The sequence below is a fragment of the Pleurodeles waltl genome, chromosome 2_2 (genome assembly GCF_031143425.1).
Source record: "Pleurodeles waltl isolate 20211129_DDA chromosome 2_2, aPleWal1.hap1.20221129, whole genome shotgun sequence".
Classification (NCBI taxonomy): Eukaryota; Metazoa; Chordata; class Amphibia; order Caudata; family Salamandridae; genus Pleurodeles; species Pleurodeles waltl.
Genome location: NC_090439.1, coordinates 1,013,359,102 through 1,013,377,868, shown reverse-complemented (window position 1 = coordinate 1,013,377,868; position 18,767 = coordinate 1,013,359,102). Strand labels below are relative to the sequence as shown.

Genomic DNA, 18,767 nt, shown 5'->3' with positions numbered 1-18,767 from the left:
GCCCCCACGCATTGTCCAGCCTAAAAGTGGGCCTTGCTCATGGCTAGGTCTGCTGCGGGTTAACAAAACTTGATCTTTGCATCTCCCAAGCGGTGTGCTTCCTGACAATCGCGACACTCGCTGCTGTTGAATTTTCCTAGGCTCGTCTTAACCGTCATTGGAGTGTTTCAGTGCATGTTCAGACTGGTGGAGTGCCGGTCCCGCCAGTGACGTGTCTGGGCCAGGCCACCATCATCCTGGTGCCCACGTGATCTATCCCATGGTCCATGCGGTGCCCAGAGCTCCAGTCCTGGTTGCTTTTTGGCTTCCTCTGTGTTATGAAATAAGGCGTGGAGCCATGACACAGATGTCTGTCTCACATTCGGGATAAGCCTGCCAGCAATCAGTGCAGATTACACTTGCCAGCGCCGAGTCATTGGTTGCAGCGTGTCCATCATCTTAGGCCGCCTACCTGTCAGGTGCCTCACCAGATTTCCTATCTATTAAGTAGATTTCAGTGCCTCAAGCCTTCAAGTTCACATGTGTAGTTGTTCAGCTACGTGCATTTTTGCTTGTTAACTGTGATTTGCTCGAAGATCAGCCGATGATGCTGGATCATAGTCCAGATTGTAGGAGCCTTACTAAAGTGTGGCCATCTTGAGTGCCCCCCGCTCCCTCTAGTTTTTATCCTGGGATCATTTCTAGTTGCCATCATCTCACTCAGATGTGTCAGTGACCTTCAGGCATTAACTTTAGAACAACCTTTCATTGAACTACATAGAGACCTGAATCAGTTGAGGAAAGGACTCTACACCGTAGATGTAAAACCAACCCTCTTTATTATTTTGATAGAACAGTCATTTGAAACTCTTTGTTGCTTTTTCAAAACCACATAAAGGCAATTTCTAAATCAGGCTTTGCACATTGTATTATTAAATACATTTAAACATGCTATGCCAAATCTAAAAGAACTTCACTTATCCCTCCGAGAGCTAACTCCACTTGTAAACAGGAAGCTTCAGTGGCCTTTCTGGGAAATATTCCTATAGCTGACATATGTAAGGCAGCTATATGGTCCACACCACATACATTTACCAAACATTACTGTGTAGATGTGCTGGCCTGTCAACAAGTCAATGCTGGACAAGCAGTTCTACGTACACTATTTCAAAGAACTGTAAACCCCACAGGTTAGCTAATGGTTATTGAGAAGGACTGCTTTTCGGTCTATGTAGACACACATGCCTCTAATGGAAAATGTTACTTCACCAGTAAGCATCTATTTGTGGCATGCAGTGCTATAGATTCACATGTGCCCAAACCTCCTCCCCGGACACCTGTGTGTGTTAGTTACTTTTATTCCACATTAACACAGCATGGACATTTTACTATACTACCCTATGCTTCACAGTCCATCCTCACCTGCCTTGCAGGAAAACGATGCAACAATGGAGTAAGTGACCATGAGCATTACCAGCAAGAGGAGGAGTCACTTTACCTCATGAGTCAAAAACTTTCTTCGAAGAAAAACAACACTAGATGCTGGATTATGCTAAGCGTGTGAATTTACAGCATTACATGCCACAAACAGATGCTTACTGAGTAAGTAACATTTTCCTTAAATAATTTTTTTTAAGATTAAATGTATCCATATGTACATGCACACAAAAAACCTACTGGCTAGGCAGTTATAGTTGAGACCAACTTTTCTCATAGACAAAGCGTTTTTTGTTTTGCTAATAAGTTTGGAATGTTTTATGGTGATTAGTCAAGCGGGCCATAGAAAAAGAGTTTGGGATTCTATGTCTGAGGATTTTGCAGTCTTTAGACACAACTACAGCCCGAACCTCTGAACGGAATTAAACCACATTTTTGAGATTGGTAGATCTTGGTGTAGAAAGAACCCTTTTTGTAGTTTTGTGTAAATCTGTTAAGACGTTTGGGAGTTCTTAAAGAAAGAAATATATAGATATCTAGGGATGCAGATCCTCCGCCCCTGATTGGCTGGCCGCAATCTAAAAGGAAAACTGCAGCTGCCATTTTGTTTCTTGCTTGGTCCCCTGGGAAGAAAACAAAAATAAAAACATGCATAAGGGGTCAGCATAGAGATAGCATGAACCTACAGGACACACGTAGGGGCCTCTAACGGACACCTCATTGGCAAACAATCGGCCAAATTCACAATAACAACAACAAAAAATGTGGCTGATCCATAGGTCCACCACACCACGACCTGTAGTGTAAATCCGCAGTGGATCCAAACCCTAATCGTAAACAAAAAAACTCACCCTCTCACACACCATACCACCGCCGCGCACAGCTGATGGGCATGTGTATCATGGGTGCATTGGATGGGGGGGTGTACAGAAGGGGGAAAGGGGTTGGTGGTGGTTATAATAACTTTATATATTACTTTGAAAAAATAATTTAAAAAAATAGAAATTCACTGAAAAATAAAAAAAACAAAGGTTACAGGGACAATATAGTTAGCTTCATATTTCACCCACACAAACCCATAGAAATTCAGCAGTTATTTTTATACTTATACTTATCTGAAGAAGCAACTTTAGGCCCACGAGTTATAGTTTCTTACCTTAAGTATAACTTTAACTACTGAATTTCTATGGTTTTGTGTGGGTAAGACGTGAACCTAACTATAACGTCTCTGTAACCCTTGTCTTTTTCAGTGAATATATGTATATATATGTATATATATATACATACATATATATAGTGTGTGTGTTTTGCGGCATGTGTAGCTGTAGATAAACATATCGCATATTGCTGCCATCTAGTGTTGTGCCTGGATGTGTGCAACTTGTTTTTGTGCCAAGAAGTCTTTTCGATTCCTGAGGTATAGTGGCTCCACCTGTCCCTGGTAATGCACATAGGCTTCATTGTTAGACTGTTTTTTCCTGCACAGAGGGCAGCAGCGTAGATGGAGTGTAGAGAGCACAGAAAAATAGGACCATGCATGGTACAGGCAAAAGAAAAGAATACCAACTGGTGACCGGGAAATAAGGTGGACGCTTGTGAATCTACAGCACTACATGCCACAAACTGATGCTTACAGGGTAAGTAACATTTTCTGTTTGTGGCATGTGTAGTTGTAGATACACATGCTCGGCATAGACTGTAAAGAAGCCCTTTACAAAGTGGTGGCCTAACCTGAGGATGTTGCAAATGATTGAAAAAGGACATGTAATACAGCCTGGCCAACATTGGCTTGTTGGGGAGCTAAAACATCTGTTTTACAAATGTCAGTCAGAGGTATGGTCACCAAGAATGCCATGGAAGCTCTTTTCTTGTGAGTGGAGTGTGGACTTGAAGGGGCAGATAGTCGTCTTTGCTTTGGCGTAACATATCTCTATGCACTTAACAAGACAGAGAGGAACCCCTGCTTTACAAATAACATGCTCCTTGTGTGGCTTTAAAAAGGATGCAAAAAGCTGTTGTGTCTTACGGAAAGATTTTGTCCTGTCAATGTAATAGTGGTGCTTATTTGACAACTAAAGCATGAAGGGCCGCTACAGACTCTGGACATGGGAAGAAGACTTACAGTTCTCTAGTTTGATTGAGATGAAAGCTGGAGACTACTTTGGATTGGATTTTAGGGTTGGTTCTAAGAACTACCCCATCTTGATGCACCTGGAAGAAAGGTTCTTCTAAGATGAGGGCATGTATTTCAATGACAAGAAAGGAAAGTAATTGCCACTTCAGGTTCTTCCAAAGAAGAACCTGCAGTGGGCAAGAGTGAAGTGGTTCGAAAGGAGGACCCAGTAGTCTAGTGAGTACTGTGTCACGGTTACTCTGAATCTTCTCACCTCAAATGTCTGTTTTTCTATCCAGTTTTTAGATATAGGATTAGTGCAGTACCATTCATGCTGAGCTAGTAATTGACGGTCTTTTGTCATTTTTACAGCAAAGTCTTTAAGCATTGTATTAGCTAATGCCATCCATACTGAACTGAAAAATGACAAAAGCATGTTACCACTCTGTGCATAGTATTACAACTATGGATTGGTAAAATACCATTCAAGCCAAGCTGGAATGAAGGAAATCAACCCCTTACACATGTTTTGCTATGAGCTCTTTAGAGAGGTATAGCTTAGTGAGCACCCAGTGTTAGGTAAAACAATACGGTTTCAGGCTTAGAGTGCTTTATAAATTATACAAAAAAGAAAGCATGGAACTCAGGGTAGTTCCCAAGTTTAAGTGGAAAGCAGCTCCTATATAGAGCACCCTACACAACAAGCAGCACTCTGAATCTGCAACCATGCGTTTGATGGGATGTGTAGCTGCAGATACACATGCTTTGCATAATTCCGCAATCTAGTGTTGGGCTCGGAGTATTACTGACTGCTTTAATTGGGCCAAAAATGTGGACTCTAAAACAGATAGGAGTTTTTTTGGGTACCAAAGAGGAGCTTGGATGCTTCTGCTCCGAGGTGGTATACGAATATTTTGGTTCCGAAGTGGAAGCCTCCACCTTGTGACTCGGTCCTGAAACAGGCGTGGCAGTCTGTTCAGTCAAATTATTTTTTTGTCTTCTTCGCCGAAGAACCCGATGGGCTGTTGTTGAGATATAACTTTCGCGTCTGACCATGGCCAGTAAGCAGTGGTGAACCCAAGACCATCTGTGCTGACTTCTTGGAATGTTTTTGTTGATGGGAAGGGGCTGGCGTACTCACTCACTGCACCGAAGGAATAACTTTGCTGTCCCCATCTGAGTCACGGTCAGAATCTGAGTCTGCAATGGAAACTGCAGTCTGTGCCTGTTCCTCACCGAAAATGTCGGACGCTTATTCGATCGACTTTGATGCCGGCTCTAACTTACGCGCTCTTCAATCCTGCAGAGTCTTTTTGGAATGGAAGGATCGGCAAGCCTCGCAGGTTTCTTCATTGTGATCTGGAGAGAGGCAGAGGTTACACACAGAGTGTTGGTTGCTGTAGGGAAACTTGGCATGGCACCGAGGGCAGAATCAAACCAGAGTCCGATCCATGATGCAGTAGGTATGAGAAGGCCCAAGAAGGGCACGAGCGCCCCACAGGGTGTTTAATCGATCCCGAAGCTACAATCAGATCGAGTGTAATATGGAAAACACATTCAAAAACGATACTGTCGTTTAAAGGAAAGATAGAGAAGTTCAGATAATACCGAACCGAGATCTACTGGAGCGAGAGGGTAAACACGTCCGAACCCGACGGCGGAAAGAAAACAATCTAACATAGGACTCAATGCTCATGCGCACTGTCACCGAGAGGAGGAGTCACTCGATCTTGTGACTCGATAAAGCTTCTTCAAAGAAAAACAACTTGTAACACTCCAAGCCCAACATTAGATGCCGTACTTATGCAAAACATGTGAATCTGCAGCACTATATGTCACGAACAGATGTACACTGGGTAAGTGATATTTTCCAAATATAATATCACCAGCCATCACTGCACAACACAAATGCGCTCACACATAGTTGTTGTAGCAAAAGGTAGATTCAGTTATTTGGCACACTCGCGCAAGCCAATGTGTTTTGTCTCAATACCCGAGTCTTTATCATGTGATAGAGACTTGGGTTTTTTAGTTGAAATGTTATCTGTCTCTAGTGCCAAGTAAAGGAATCTACCTTCTATAAAAAAAACTATAAGTGCGTGCATTTGTGCCGTGGAGTGACAGCTAGTACTATATACAAGCAGGACTCCTGACCCGCAAGATACACACTCTGACTTGTGTGTGTGTGTATATATATGCACACATATATAAAACCTAGAGTTCCCTGCTTCCTTTTTTGCATAATTTATGCAGCACTCCAAGCTTGGTGTGTATTTAGAAAGTGCAAATAAATTAATTTTAACATTTTTCCCTATGGAGTGCTATTTTAAGTCCTGCCTCTCTTATTGTCTATGGGAGTGTATTGCAGTATCAGTGGTGGGTTGTGTGTGGTGCTGGACTTAAGGTCTCAGGTAGAGCATTAAACACAATTTTGGGTCCCTTTTAGCTGTATTAACTTTCAATTTGCAATTTGTGAACAGAAACCTGCCCCCCATATTTACTACAAAAAGCTAGGCATATGTGTTTGGAGATTACTGCATCAGGGCTGAGATTTTTGCAACAGAAAAGCTAGAAGAGGTGGAGACCTCATGTATGGTTGAGAATAGCGTTCTGAAGTGTGAGTAGTACTGTTCAAAATACCTATAAATGTAGTTTGTGTATAACCCCCTTTTATCTCCAGATACCTGGAGCTGCACTTCGTAGATTACCTCTTCTGATGAAATGTTCAAAACATTTTCGGTGTGCACCTCCATCCGCCTCCCATTTTCCCCTGCTCCACTCATTCCCTCAGCAATTCTCAAACTGAAGCAGTTGAGGCCCAGGATGATCCTCAATGCCCAGACATGACCAAGGCAATGAGAATACACAGATCTGTTTCAACTCTCTGAAGCACCTCACAATAGACTCCCATGGAAGCCCAATCACCCGTCCACATTCCAGAACAATGTGTTCCGTCTAAGTCTAGCATCCTTGTATCTAAATGCATTCCCATAAATAATGATTTCTTGGAAGGTTTTATCATCACTTTTTAGAATCTAGCTTGATGTAGTTTATCAAGATTTCTACCTCTTGCCTTTGAGCTGATACAACAAGCCTCTTTTTAAATATTTTTTTATTGGTATTTTGACATTGGCGTTAAACATCCTACAAAGTATATTATTATATTATACAATATATATACTCTACAGATGGCACTGTGCATTACCGTACAATGCAGCAATTGAGCAACTTAGCATTATAAACCAATGCTACACTAGTAAGACGTTTTTTGCTTTTGGCGGGGTGCTTGAGTGCACCTAAAAATAGGCTATGTTTACGCATGTCAGGTGTACAAAACAGTAGAACTATCTGTAAATGGAATGAAGGTAATGTAACTTCACCCACCACATGCGACAGAATTAACAGTGGGGGAATTGAATATAGATAGTAGGATACACGGAATTGCTTCTGTGGAATACTGTGGTCAAGCCGGGGTCCCAGACAGTAGCAGATTGTTACGCAATTGGGGAAAAGCAAGTACTGTACTCTAAGGAGGGGTGTTCATCCATTTGCCGACCCTCGTGCAATTTCTGCCGTAGAGTATTCCAGCTATCGGAGATGGGGTATTTGTGTAAGTTTTTTGTTTTATCTCTATGCAAAGCTTACATTTCTGCCTGTGCCCAGACTATCATCAAGAGCTCCAAGGTGGAGAGTGCAGAAGGGAACATTGATTTCCATTTACGGGTAATAAGGTGTTCAGCTAGGGTAAAGGACAGGTCTGTGAAGCATGTCACTGCTTTATTTCTGTTAGTGTGCATATTAGACCCAGCAGGCACACTTTCCAGGTGCATAATGTGGAAAGGCCCATTCAACGTGCCAAATATGCCGTAACGTTCGTCCAGTACCAGGAAAGCAACAGGCATGCTTAAAATATGTGCAAAATGTCTGAATCCGGTGCGAGGCACTGGGGGCAGGCAGCATGTGTGCGGTGAAAGTAGATACATGCATCTTGTTTTTCTGATTGGTACCATTTCAGTTTTGTAGGGTTAGCAAAAACTTATATTGGTTTTCCACTCTGAAAGCGGTTATAATGACTAATCCGTCTTTTATTTCTAATTTGGTTTTGGAATTTTACTTGAACTCATCTGACACTTTGCCAGTATTTTTCTCAACTATTTACAGTTAAGTTGGCCAGCCTCTAAAAAACAAGTATGAAAACATATTTTTTGCATCCACCTGTTACCGACTTCCCAACTACCTCTTTCCAGGGAAACCTGAAGCTCTCTGCCGCACTAAAAGTGTTTTGCTTAGACATTAAGCACACTTTGATGAGGCGTAATCTTGAAATTCTAGTCCAATGTTTGACTATCAACAAAGATCCAAGTATGTAGAAGGGAAAGTTGCTTGTAATTCTAGGTTCGATGGCATATGTTGCTGCAGATACACATGTTTGGCACAGTCCGCTGCCTGGTGTTGGGCTCGGAGTATTACAAGTTGTTTTTCTTCGAAGAAGTCTTTTTGGTCACGGGACCGAAGGACTCCTCCCTCCTCGGCTCCATTGCGCATGGGCGTCGACTCCATCTTAGATTGTTTTTTTCCGCTGTCGGGTTCGGACGTATTCCTTTTCGCTCCGTGTTTCGGTTCGGAAAGTTAGTCAGAATCTCGGAAGAAAGCGTCGGTATTGTTCCGTTCGGTATCGGGATAGTTAGGTACATCGACACCGATCATCGGAAGACTTTGGGGTAGTTTCGATCCCCCATCGGGGCCTGGTCGGCCCGACCGCGTGCGACATCGAAGCCGATGGAACGGACCCCGTTTCGTTTCTGCCCAAAATGTCACAGTAAGTATCCTTATACAGATCAGCACTTGGTCTGTAACTTGTGCTTGTCCCCCGAGCACAAGGAGGATGCCTGTGAAGCCTGTCGAGCCTTCCGGTCCAGAAAAACACTCCGGGACCGAAGAGCCAGGCGTCAACAAATGGCGTCCACGTCGACAAAACAACGTTTCGACGAGGAAGAGGAAACATTCTCGGTTCCGGAATCAGAATCAGGAGACTCCGACGTCGAACAACAGCAACAAACTGTGAGTAAGACGTCGAAAAGTAAATCCATCGACAAACCGAAAGCCCAGGGGACGCCACTGCCAACAGGCCATGGCTCGACCCATAAAACAGGCGACCCGTCGAAGGCGCCGAAAAAGGGCACGCCCATAGCGAAGACACCCGACTCCGGTCGAGGGACCGCCATGGAGCAACCTCGGAGCCGAGAAAGCGGCTCCGAGAGACAAAAACAAGATACCGGCACCGAAAAACATCGGCACCGAGAATCCATGCCGAAAGGAACAAAAATTCTGTCGGTGCCGAAACCGAAAAAAGATTCTCTCTCGGCGCCGAAAAATACCACACCTTCATCCTACTCAGAGGAACAAGGAATAAGTGGCCAAATGCACAGATTTGGACAAGAGCTCCAAAGTGTAGAATCGGACTACACACAAAAGAGACTGTACATCCAGCACGACACAGGGAAGATATCAACCCTTCCCCCAATCATGAGGAAAAGAAGGATCGGACTTCCAAAGGATGACGCACAACCACAAGCCAAAGTGGTTAAAAAAGTCACGCCTCCGCCCTCTCCACCACAGGCATCGCCGGCACAAACACCGCCACAAATGCACTCACCAGCGCAAACTACCATAAGTCATGACGATCAGGATCAAGACGCTTGGGACCTGTATGACACCCCAGTGCCGGACAATGATCCCGAGTCATACCCCACAAAGCCGTCACCGCCAGAGGACAGTACCTCATACTCGCAACTGGTGGCTAGGGCAGCAGAATTCCACAATGTCCAACTGCATTCCGATCCTATAGAGGATGATTTTTTATTTAACACCCTCTCGGCTACACACAGCCAATATCAATGTCTCCCAATGCTACCAGGGATGTTACGGCACGCAAAACAAATTTTTGAAGAGCCCGTAAAATCAAGAGCCATCACCCCAAGGGTGGATAAGAAATACAAACCACCACCCACAGACCCAGTGTTTATTACTTTGCAGTTACCACCTGACTCCGTGGTAGTAGGGGCAGCTTGCAAGAGAGCAAATTCACATACATCTGGCGACGCCCCACCTCCGGACAAAGAAAGCCGAAAATTTGATGCGGCAGGGAAAAGAGTAGCATCACAGGCAGCCAACCAGTGGCGCATCGCAAATTCACAAGCGCTGCTGGCCAGATATGACCGCGCACACTGGGACGAGATGCAACTTCTCGTAGACCATCTTCCCCAGGAATACCAAAAAAGGGCGCAGCAAATAGTGGAAGAGGGACAAACGATCTCAAACAATCAAATCCGCTCTTCACTAGACGCAGCCGATACTGCAGCAAGAACAGTCAACACTGCTGTCACCATAAGGAGACACTCTTGGCTACGCACTTCAGGCTTCAAACCTGAAATCCAGCAGGCTGTCCTTAATATGCCCTTCAACGAGAAACAACTTTTTGGCTCTGAAGTGGATACAGCCATTGAAAAACTTAAAAAGGACACAGACACGGCCAAGGCCATGGGCGCACTCTACTCCCCGCAGAGCAGAGGCTCTTTCAGAAAAACTCCATTTAGAGGGGGTTTTCGTTGCCAACCCACAGACACCACCAGCCAACAAACAAGAACCACACCATATCAGGGTTCCTTCCAAAGGGGAGGTTTCAGGGGATATCGGGGGGGTCAATTCCCAAGGAGTAGGGGAAGATTCCAGACTCCAAAAACACCTCCACCTAAACAGTGACTTTCAAGTCACGCAACCCCTTCACTCAACACCAGTGGGGGGAAGACTAAGCCAATTCTACCAATCTTGGCAACAGATTACAACGGACAATTGGGTATTAGCAATAATCCAACATGGCTCTTGCATAGAATTCCACAACTTCCCACCAAACATCCCCCCCAAAACACGCAAAATGTCACCACAACATTTACAACTTTTAGGACTAGAAGTTCAAGCACTACTGCAAAAGGATGCAATAGAGTTAGTACCAGTACAACAAAAAAACACAGGAGTTTACTCCCTGTACTTTCTAATTCCAAAAAAAGACAAAACATTAAGACCAATATTAGATCTCAGGACACTAAATACCTACATCATATCGGACCATTTTCACATGGTCACACTACAAGACATCATTCCACTGCTCAAACAGCAAGATTACATGACCACATTAGACCTAAAGGATGCGTACTTTCATATACCAATACACCCTTCTCACAGAAAGTACCTACGGTTCGTATTCAAAGGAATACATTACCAATTCAAGGTGTTGCCATTCGGAATAACAACTGCACCAAGAGTGTTCACAAAATGTCTAGCAGTAGTAGCAGCACACATCAGGAGACAACAGATACATGTGTTCCCTTACCTAGACGATTGGCTAATCAAGACCAACACAGTAAAAAAATGCGCAAACGACACCACATTTGTCATACAAACCCTTCACAAACTGGGGTTTTCCATCAACTATACAAAATCACACCTAGAACTGTGTCAAACACAACAATATCTAGGAGCAACCATCAACACATCAAAAGGAATTGCCACTCCAAGTCCACAAAGAGTGCAGGCATTCCACAAGGTAATAAGTGCTATGTTTCCAAACCAAAAGATACAAGCAAAATTTGTGCTAAAACTTCTAGGCATGATGTCATCATGCATAGCCATTGTCCCAAACGCAAGACTACACATGCGACCCTTACAACAGTGTCTAGCATCACAATGGTCACAGGCACAGGGTCAACTTCAAAATCTGGTGTTGGTAGACCGCCAAACATACCTCTCGCTTCTATGGTGGAACAGCAAAAATTTAAACAAAGGGCGGACATTTCAGGACCCAGTGCCTCAATACGTTATAACAACAGATGCTTCCATGACAGGGTGGGGAGCACACCTCAATCACCACAGCATTCAAGGACAATGGGATATACACGAAACAAAATTTCATATCAATTACCTAGAACTGTTAGCAGTATTTCTAGCGTTAAAAGCCTTCCAACCCATAATAACACACAAATACATTCTTGTCAAAACAGACAACATGACAACAATGTATTATTTAAACAAACAAGGAGGAACACACTCAACACAATTGTGCCTCCTAACACAAAAAATTTGGCAGTGGGCGATTCACAACAACATTCGCCTAATAGCACAATTTATTCCAGGAATACAAAACCAACTAGCAGACAACCTTTCGCGAGACCACCAACAAGTCCACGAATGGGAAATTCACCCCCAAGTTCTGAACAAGTACTTTCAAATTTGGGGAACACCCCAGATAGATTTGTTCGCAACAAAAGAAAACTCAAAATGCCAAAACTTCGCATCCAGGTACCCACACCGCGAATCACAAGGCAATGCTCTATGGATGAGTTGGTCAGGGATATTTGCGTACGCTTTTCCCCCTCTCCCTCTCCTTCCATATCTAGTAAACAAGTTGAGTCAAAACCAACTCAAACTCATACTGATAGCACCCACATGGGCAAGACAACCTTGGTATACAACTCTACTAGACCTTTCACTAGTACCGCATGTCAAACTACCCAACAGGCCAGATCTGTTAACACAACACAAACAACAGATCAGGCATCCAAACCCAGCATCATTGAATCTGGCAATTTGGCTCCTGAAATCCTAGAATTCGGACACTTAGACCTCACACAAGAATGCATGGAGGTCATAAAACAAGCTAGAAAACCTTCCACTAGACACTGCTATGCATCTAAGTGGAAAAGATTTGTTTACTACTGCCATGCCAATCAAATACAACCATTACATGCCTCTACTAAAGACATAGTAGGATACTTACTACATTTGCAAAAAGCAAATCTCGCTTTTTCATCTATAAAAATACACCTCGCAGCAATATCTGCTTACCTACAAACTACTCATTCATCGTCTCTATTTAGAATACCAGTTATTAAAGCATTCATGGAAGGGCTAAAAAGAATTATACCACCAAGAACACCACCAGTTCCTTCATGGAATCTTAACATCGTCTTAACAAGACTCATGGGTCCACCTTTCGAACCCATGCATTCCTGTGAAATGCAATATCTAACCTGGAAGGTCGCATTTCTCATTGCAATAACATCCCTCAGAAGAGTAAGTGAAATACAGGCATTTACCATACAAGAACCATTTATTCAAATACACAACAATAAAATAGTTCTAAGAACAAATCCAAAATTTCTGCCAAAAGTAATCTCACCATTCCATTTAAATCAAACAGTAGAATTGCCAGTGTTCTTCCCACAACCAAATTCTGTGGCTGAAAGGGCACTACATACATTAGACATCAAAAGAGCACTAATGTATTACATTGACAGAACAAAGCTAATCAGGAAAACAAAACAACTGTTCATAGCTTTTCAAAAACCACACATAGGAAATCCAATCTCTAAACAAGGCATTGCTAGATGGATAGTCAGATGCATTCAAACATGCTATCTTAAAGCCAAAAGAGAATTGCCTATTATACCAAAGGCACACTCAACCAGAAAGAAAGGTGCTACAATGGCCTTTCTAGGAAACATTCCTATGAGCGAAATATGTAAGGCTGCAACCTGGTCTACGCCTCATACGTTTACTAAACACTACTGTGTAGACGTACTAAATGCACAACAAGCTACAGTGGGCCAAGCTGTACTAAGAACATTATTCCAAACTACTTCAACTCCTACAGGCTAAACCACCGCTTTTAGGGGAGGTAACTGCTTTATAGTCTATGCCAAACATGTGTATCTGCAGCAACATATGCCATCGAACTGAAAATGTCACTTACCCAGTGTACATCTGTTCGTGTCATTAGTCGCTGCAGATTCACATGTACCCTCCCACCTCCCCGGGAAGCCTGTAGCCGTTTAGAAGTAGATCATAAATCTTAAACATCTGAACATTTGTAAATAATTATTAGAAACTCTTAACGTACATACATATTCACTCCATTGCATGGGCACTATTTATACCAAACAACTCCATCTTCACCCTCTGCGGGGAAAACAATCTAAGATGGAGTCGACGCCCATGCGCAATGGAGCCGAGGAGGGAGGAGTCCTTCGGTCCCGTGACCAAAAAGACTTCTTCGAAGAAAAACAACTTGTAATACTCCGAGCCCAACACCAGGCAGCGGACTGTGCCAAACATGTGAATCTGCAGCGACTAATGCCACGAACAGATGTACACTGGGTAAGTGACATTTTCATTCTGAAGCATAAACGTCTTTGTTGAAGTCAGAAACAACATTTCCTCCTTCCTGTCTTGAATGTGAACCATTACGTTTGAGTTCCGTCAAAAGAACTGTTGGTCTCTAGCAACTGTGAATTAAAGGCATGAATGCAGAAATAGGATTACAAGTAAGTAATTTTACTATTCTCCCTGAACTGTCATACACCTCTGCCGGAGACTCTTAAACACAAATTTCAGTGGTTCCGTATTAAACAGAACATCTGAATCCACAACAGTGCAGAATCTGGTGTCTTAAAGGGCAGAAGGCTCAGTGTAGTTTTAGGTTGTTTTGTGCAAATTATTGTCTTGAGGCAGAATGGGGTGACTTGTCTGTCACTGACGCTGGATGGAAGTTGGTGCAAGTTTGTCCTGTTTAATTGTTGTTGCAACAATAGCTAGACTTGGCTCGAATGCATCTGTGACTTGTAGAAGTCCAAACATGGTTGGGCGGCTTCCAGGGCTTAGGGAGAACGGAAAGGTTTTTTGATTGACCCAGGAACCAGGTTTCCGTATTGCTTGGCCCACTGTTTAAAAGTTAAGCTTTGAATGGGGTGAAGGAGAGGTTGTGTCTTATTTAAAAGATATATTGTCCTTCATCTTGAATGTGAAGCATGAGAGAAAGCACCTTAAGGTAGCATCTTGAATGTGAAGCATGAGAGAAAGCACCTTAAGGTAGACATCTTATGGCATTATTTACTTTCTAAGCTTGAGCTGTTTGTGCTACGAAAATACTTTCACGTTTCCGGTTCAAATGTATGAACAGTCATTTACAATTAATGGAGTATATGGCATGTTTGGCATGTGCTTGAGTTTGATTAGCACATGGGGAATATGATTACATTTTTGGTGTTTGTGCACAGCATTGCCACTGCATTCATGACTGATTTTGCAGGGCACCGCTTGTAGTTTGGAGTCTGCGAGTATAAAGATCCCACTTTCCACTTTAAAGATCATTGTTGCTTGATGACTTGTTTTAGGCCATCCGTAATTATGAAATTATTCATTGTACCTCACTACCTCTCGTCTCCACATATCAATTAGGAAACAAACTACTCCAAGCTGCGCTGTCTCTCTTTAAAGTGATCCCTACAGACAGGGAACAATACCAACAACCCTGGCAGGTGAAGTTATGTGGATACTGTGATGTGGGTGAAGCTTTCTTGGAAACTTTCAGTTACACTCTCTTGCTTCATGCGGTCTAGTCTATTATCTAAAAAAATTCCATATTGATGACGAAAAGCGTACCTGACTTGATGAGAGGCCACCCGACATAAGAACAGTGCTGATTGGGCTGTTCAGATAAGTACATCTGTAAAAATGTATCATTAAATAGCATGTGCGATAAGTCGAGCTGGAGGCAGTCTTCAGGACTAGAGGCACAAGTCACTATAGGTAAATACCAGTCAGGGGGATGGTAAAGGTTCAATACAATTATGAATTTAGGGCAAACAGAAGTGCCTATCTTTGCGATTGAGGATCACCACTAAACAACTTTACTGGAATGCCACTTAAACATTGTAACACCAATTTATTCTTTCTTGCTTTATCTAAAATAAAAAGGTCTCATTGCATCTTCGATTTACTTGGCAATTTAATTGTAAATCAAAGGCGGGTTATTTAGCTGTTGAAAGCATATTGATTTAATCATGCATTAAAAAAATTGTTGCAGACTGCAAGCTTAATTTGTGATGTAGGAGCCATGACTCTGCTGCCATAAACGGGTTATCAATTTTACTATCTTTCTGCTGGATATAAATACGGCACAAACCTAAAAGGGCTGGGGCATGTTTCTTCTCGCTCTGTGTGAGTACGATGGCAATTATTGTGTTGTATTATCACAATTTCAGAAATTCCTATAATTACATACAGCATTATTCAGTTACATAAAAGAAAATGCAAAATGCTCTTTATTAAGCAGAGCTGGTGATCTGGTACATAATTAGCAACATCTCTTGCTGTTCTTTCTTACAGTATCTCATTAAAGTTAATGAAATCAAGACTAAAAAGGGCGTGGATCTTCTACAGAATCTTATTAAGTATTATCATGCGCAATGCAAGTAAGTATTATGTTCGCAATTTTTGACAATACATTACAAGCTAAGGCAATCTTTTTGTATAGTGGGGTGACCTAAATTACAAAATGTAAAAAAAAAAAAAAAGGTTCTATATACAATATCGAACGTCCAGTGTGTAGAGTACCTCTAAACATTTCTGTGACTGGGTTCACATTATATAAATATCACATATGTAGTAACATACATACATTATTTGAAGAATTTTGTAGCATGTTTCTTTAGAAAATTTCTCAGTTATCCTATTTAGTCCGTTTGCTTTTACGAAGACAGGCACTTAATCAAAACCATGAAAACGATAAACCCAAGCCATTATGTAGTTTATCACTTCACCTCTGTTTATCTTTAGCTGCCTATGCATGTATCTCAGTATATGATTGGTTGTGTTTTCAAATGATTGTGATGAGGTTGGGGATGTGAAACGGTAAAGGTAATGTTTGCAGGGTTTCACATTCCAAAGAACAACTTCCTGAATCATCAATGAGGTTTTCGTCTAAAATGAAGCACAAAATTAGCAGCTCTACAAAATCTAGATGACATTTTATGGCTACTGCATGAATGAGATTCATGCCTATTAGTAATATTACACTTATTAGCTGTGTTAGCAGCGGCCAGATATGGAATCCTCCTGAAAATGCTTTCCTCATGATTGGGGATAACCTTCCAAACCTCTGGGTCATACTTTGAGAAAACTGACTTTTTCATATAATATACCAAATCCCTGAATGTGATGTGTCCCAGGGAACTATCCTCTCAATCTTTTTTTAAGCTTTACATGGCATCCCTCAGGCCAGTGCTACATATGGATGGAATAACTGTACACCCATATACCAACAACACCCAAGTCTGTCAACATCGCCAAGCTAAACATATTGATCTTTCAAAACACTTCCTCCCTTAGACTCAACCACAGTGAAACAAAATTATTCCTTCACATCCAAACCACGACTCCTCCAATCTACAATTGGTTTTTAAGTCACAAAGATCTAGGCATCTTCCCTGCTGCTGTTCCCATAACGAAATCCATAGGATTCACCAAGCATCATGTCTCTATTTCCTATCACATCCCTAATCTAGTAAACACAGGGACAATCCAGCTGCACTTTTTCAGAACATATAAACCCTCCCATCCACCTGGAGAAGACAGAAATATTTTTCAAGCCCTGTTCATTTCACACCTAGGCAAAGGAAATGCTATACTAAGCCTATATAAAGCTCTTTCAGAAAGACATTTGTCTTGTAAAAGGAACCCAAAAGTCAGACCACATTACCCATTATCTGAGAAAGCTCCCCTGGCTAGCCCTAGATTCCACAATTAACTTCAAGACTGTGTGTATCACCTCAAATCCATGCCTATTGGTGTACCCTCATGCCTGAAAAACAAACTGTCAATCTCAGGAGGGAATCAAATACCCAGAAACAAAATGCATTTGGTCCTAGAAGTACCAAAAGTAAAGAAAAGACCAAGGCACTAATTTACACCATCTCCTGTTTGTCCACAAGGTGCTGAAGCTTAACTCTGGAACAGTCTGCTGGAAGATAGAAGACTCAGTGACAAGCTGCTTGTTTCCCGTTACCTTTGCACATTTATTATTTATCTTCTGAGTTGTATTTATTTTTCCTGTTACTTGTGAAGTGCTGTGGCTAAGTCAAAGCTACATCAATACGTTCTAGAAACAAATGAGTTGATGCTTTTTGTTTAGTCTGTGATCTATGAATTTTGGCTTGTGTCGTACTGGCGTATTAAATTCATTTTTGAAATAGTTACATAACCAAGTAAGACGCTGATAAGATGGATGGGAATTATTACTCATTATTAGTTACAATTCATGATACTGAACATTACTGCAGAATATACAGGTATTATTGCCTGTAGAGCTGGACTTAATGTAGTGTGGTAATGAATAGGTTGTATTTCTTAACTAGCGGATTGTGTGCAAGTGAAGAGCAATGAGTAATAATATAATCGTGCTGAACAAGAAGCAGAATCTGTCCCTGTACATATGAGATCCACTTATCCAGCTGTGATCCCAGTTCTTCATCACAGCTGCCTGTATAAAGATGTGAATAGGAAAGCTTAGAAGCCATTTGAAACTTTTGGCTGACCAGTGAATGTTTAACCCTTACCAACAGGTTGGCAGGTATGCCCTGCAGTGGTTTTTACCCTTGAGTTACCGAGATCTGTAGAGGCTTAGGTAAGCTACCCAAAAGATTGCAAGCCTGTAGATGTGTTAGGTTTTCTGGAAGCATTAGGGCTGTTTTGCTTCAACAAGAGGGTTGTTTTAATTGGTCAGAAGTTTGGTAGGCGGGTCTTATCCCTTGAAGTATCTTGGATAACTCTAACATTCAGTGCCCTGTTATCCACCCTTCTAAGACCCTTCATTTGAAATTTAACTCTTACCTCTGCCACTCACATCAGACTTACTGATATGTGGTACTTACCCACTCATGACCATTAGTTCAACATCTGGAAAGTCTACCCTTATCTACAATTTCAAATACAATCCATCAGAGCTATTCTGGTCACCCTTCACCTTAATGTAATAATGTTGGTAATAAAAAAATGATTTATGTAGTACTCCATGCAGAACTTATGTTGTTACTAGGTGCTCGAACAAAAGGTGTTAATATTGCCCATTGTTTTGCTGACCTCAGAAGACTGGAATGCTGATTTGGCCTTGCCAGGATTCAAACTGGATATTACAGCAGATGTCAAGTGAGTGTTTAACTCACCGAGAAAACATGCTAACATAGGATAGTGTCTAGGTGGCCAAAGTCACCTTGATGCTTAACACATTTGAAACCCTTCTTTTTTCTTTATGGTTCCAGATAAAGGCTGCTGTTAATAATGTTTGTGTAATCAGTAATCATAAACCCTAGTTCTCCTTCTACAACTAGGAAATGGGGAGGTTAAG

General features: G+C 42.0%; 1 protein-coding gene across 6 annotated transcripts in view; it reads left to right on the top strand.

The window, feature by feature from the left end:
- Positions 1–18,767, top strand: part of ASAP1 (ArfGAP with SH3 domain, ankyrin repeat and PH domain 1) — a 1,537,410-nt gene that overhangs the window by 582,802 nt on the left and 935,841 nt on the right. For all 6 annotated transcript variants that reach the window (XM_069220757.1, XM_069220758.1, XM_069220756.1 and 3 more), the window contains one exon: positions 15,752–15,837. In XM_069220757.1, coding sequence (XP_069076858.1) covers positions 15,752–15,837 — 86 coding nt within the window. The remainder of the gene's footprint in view (positions 1–15,751; positions 15,838–18,767) is intronic.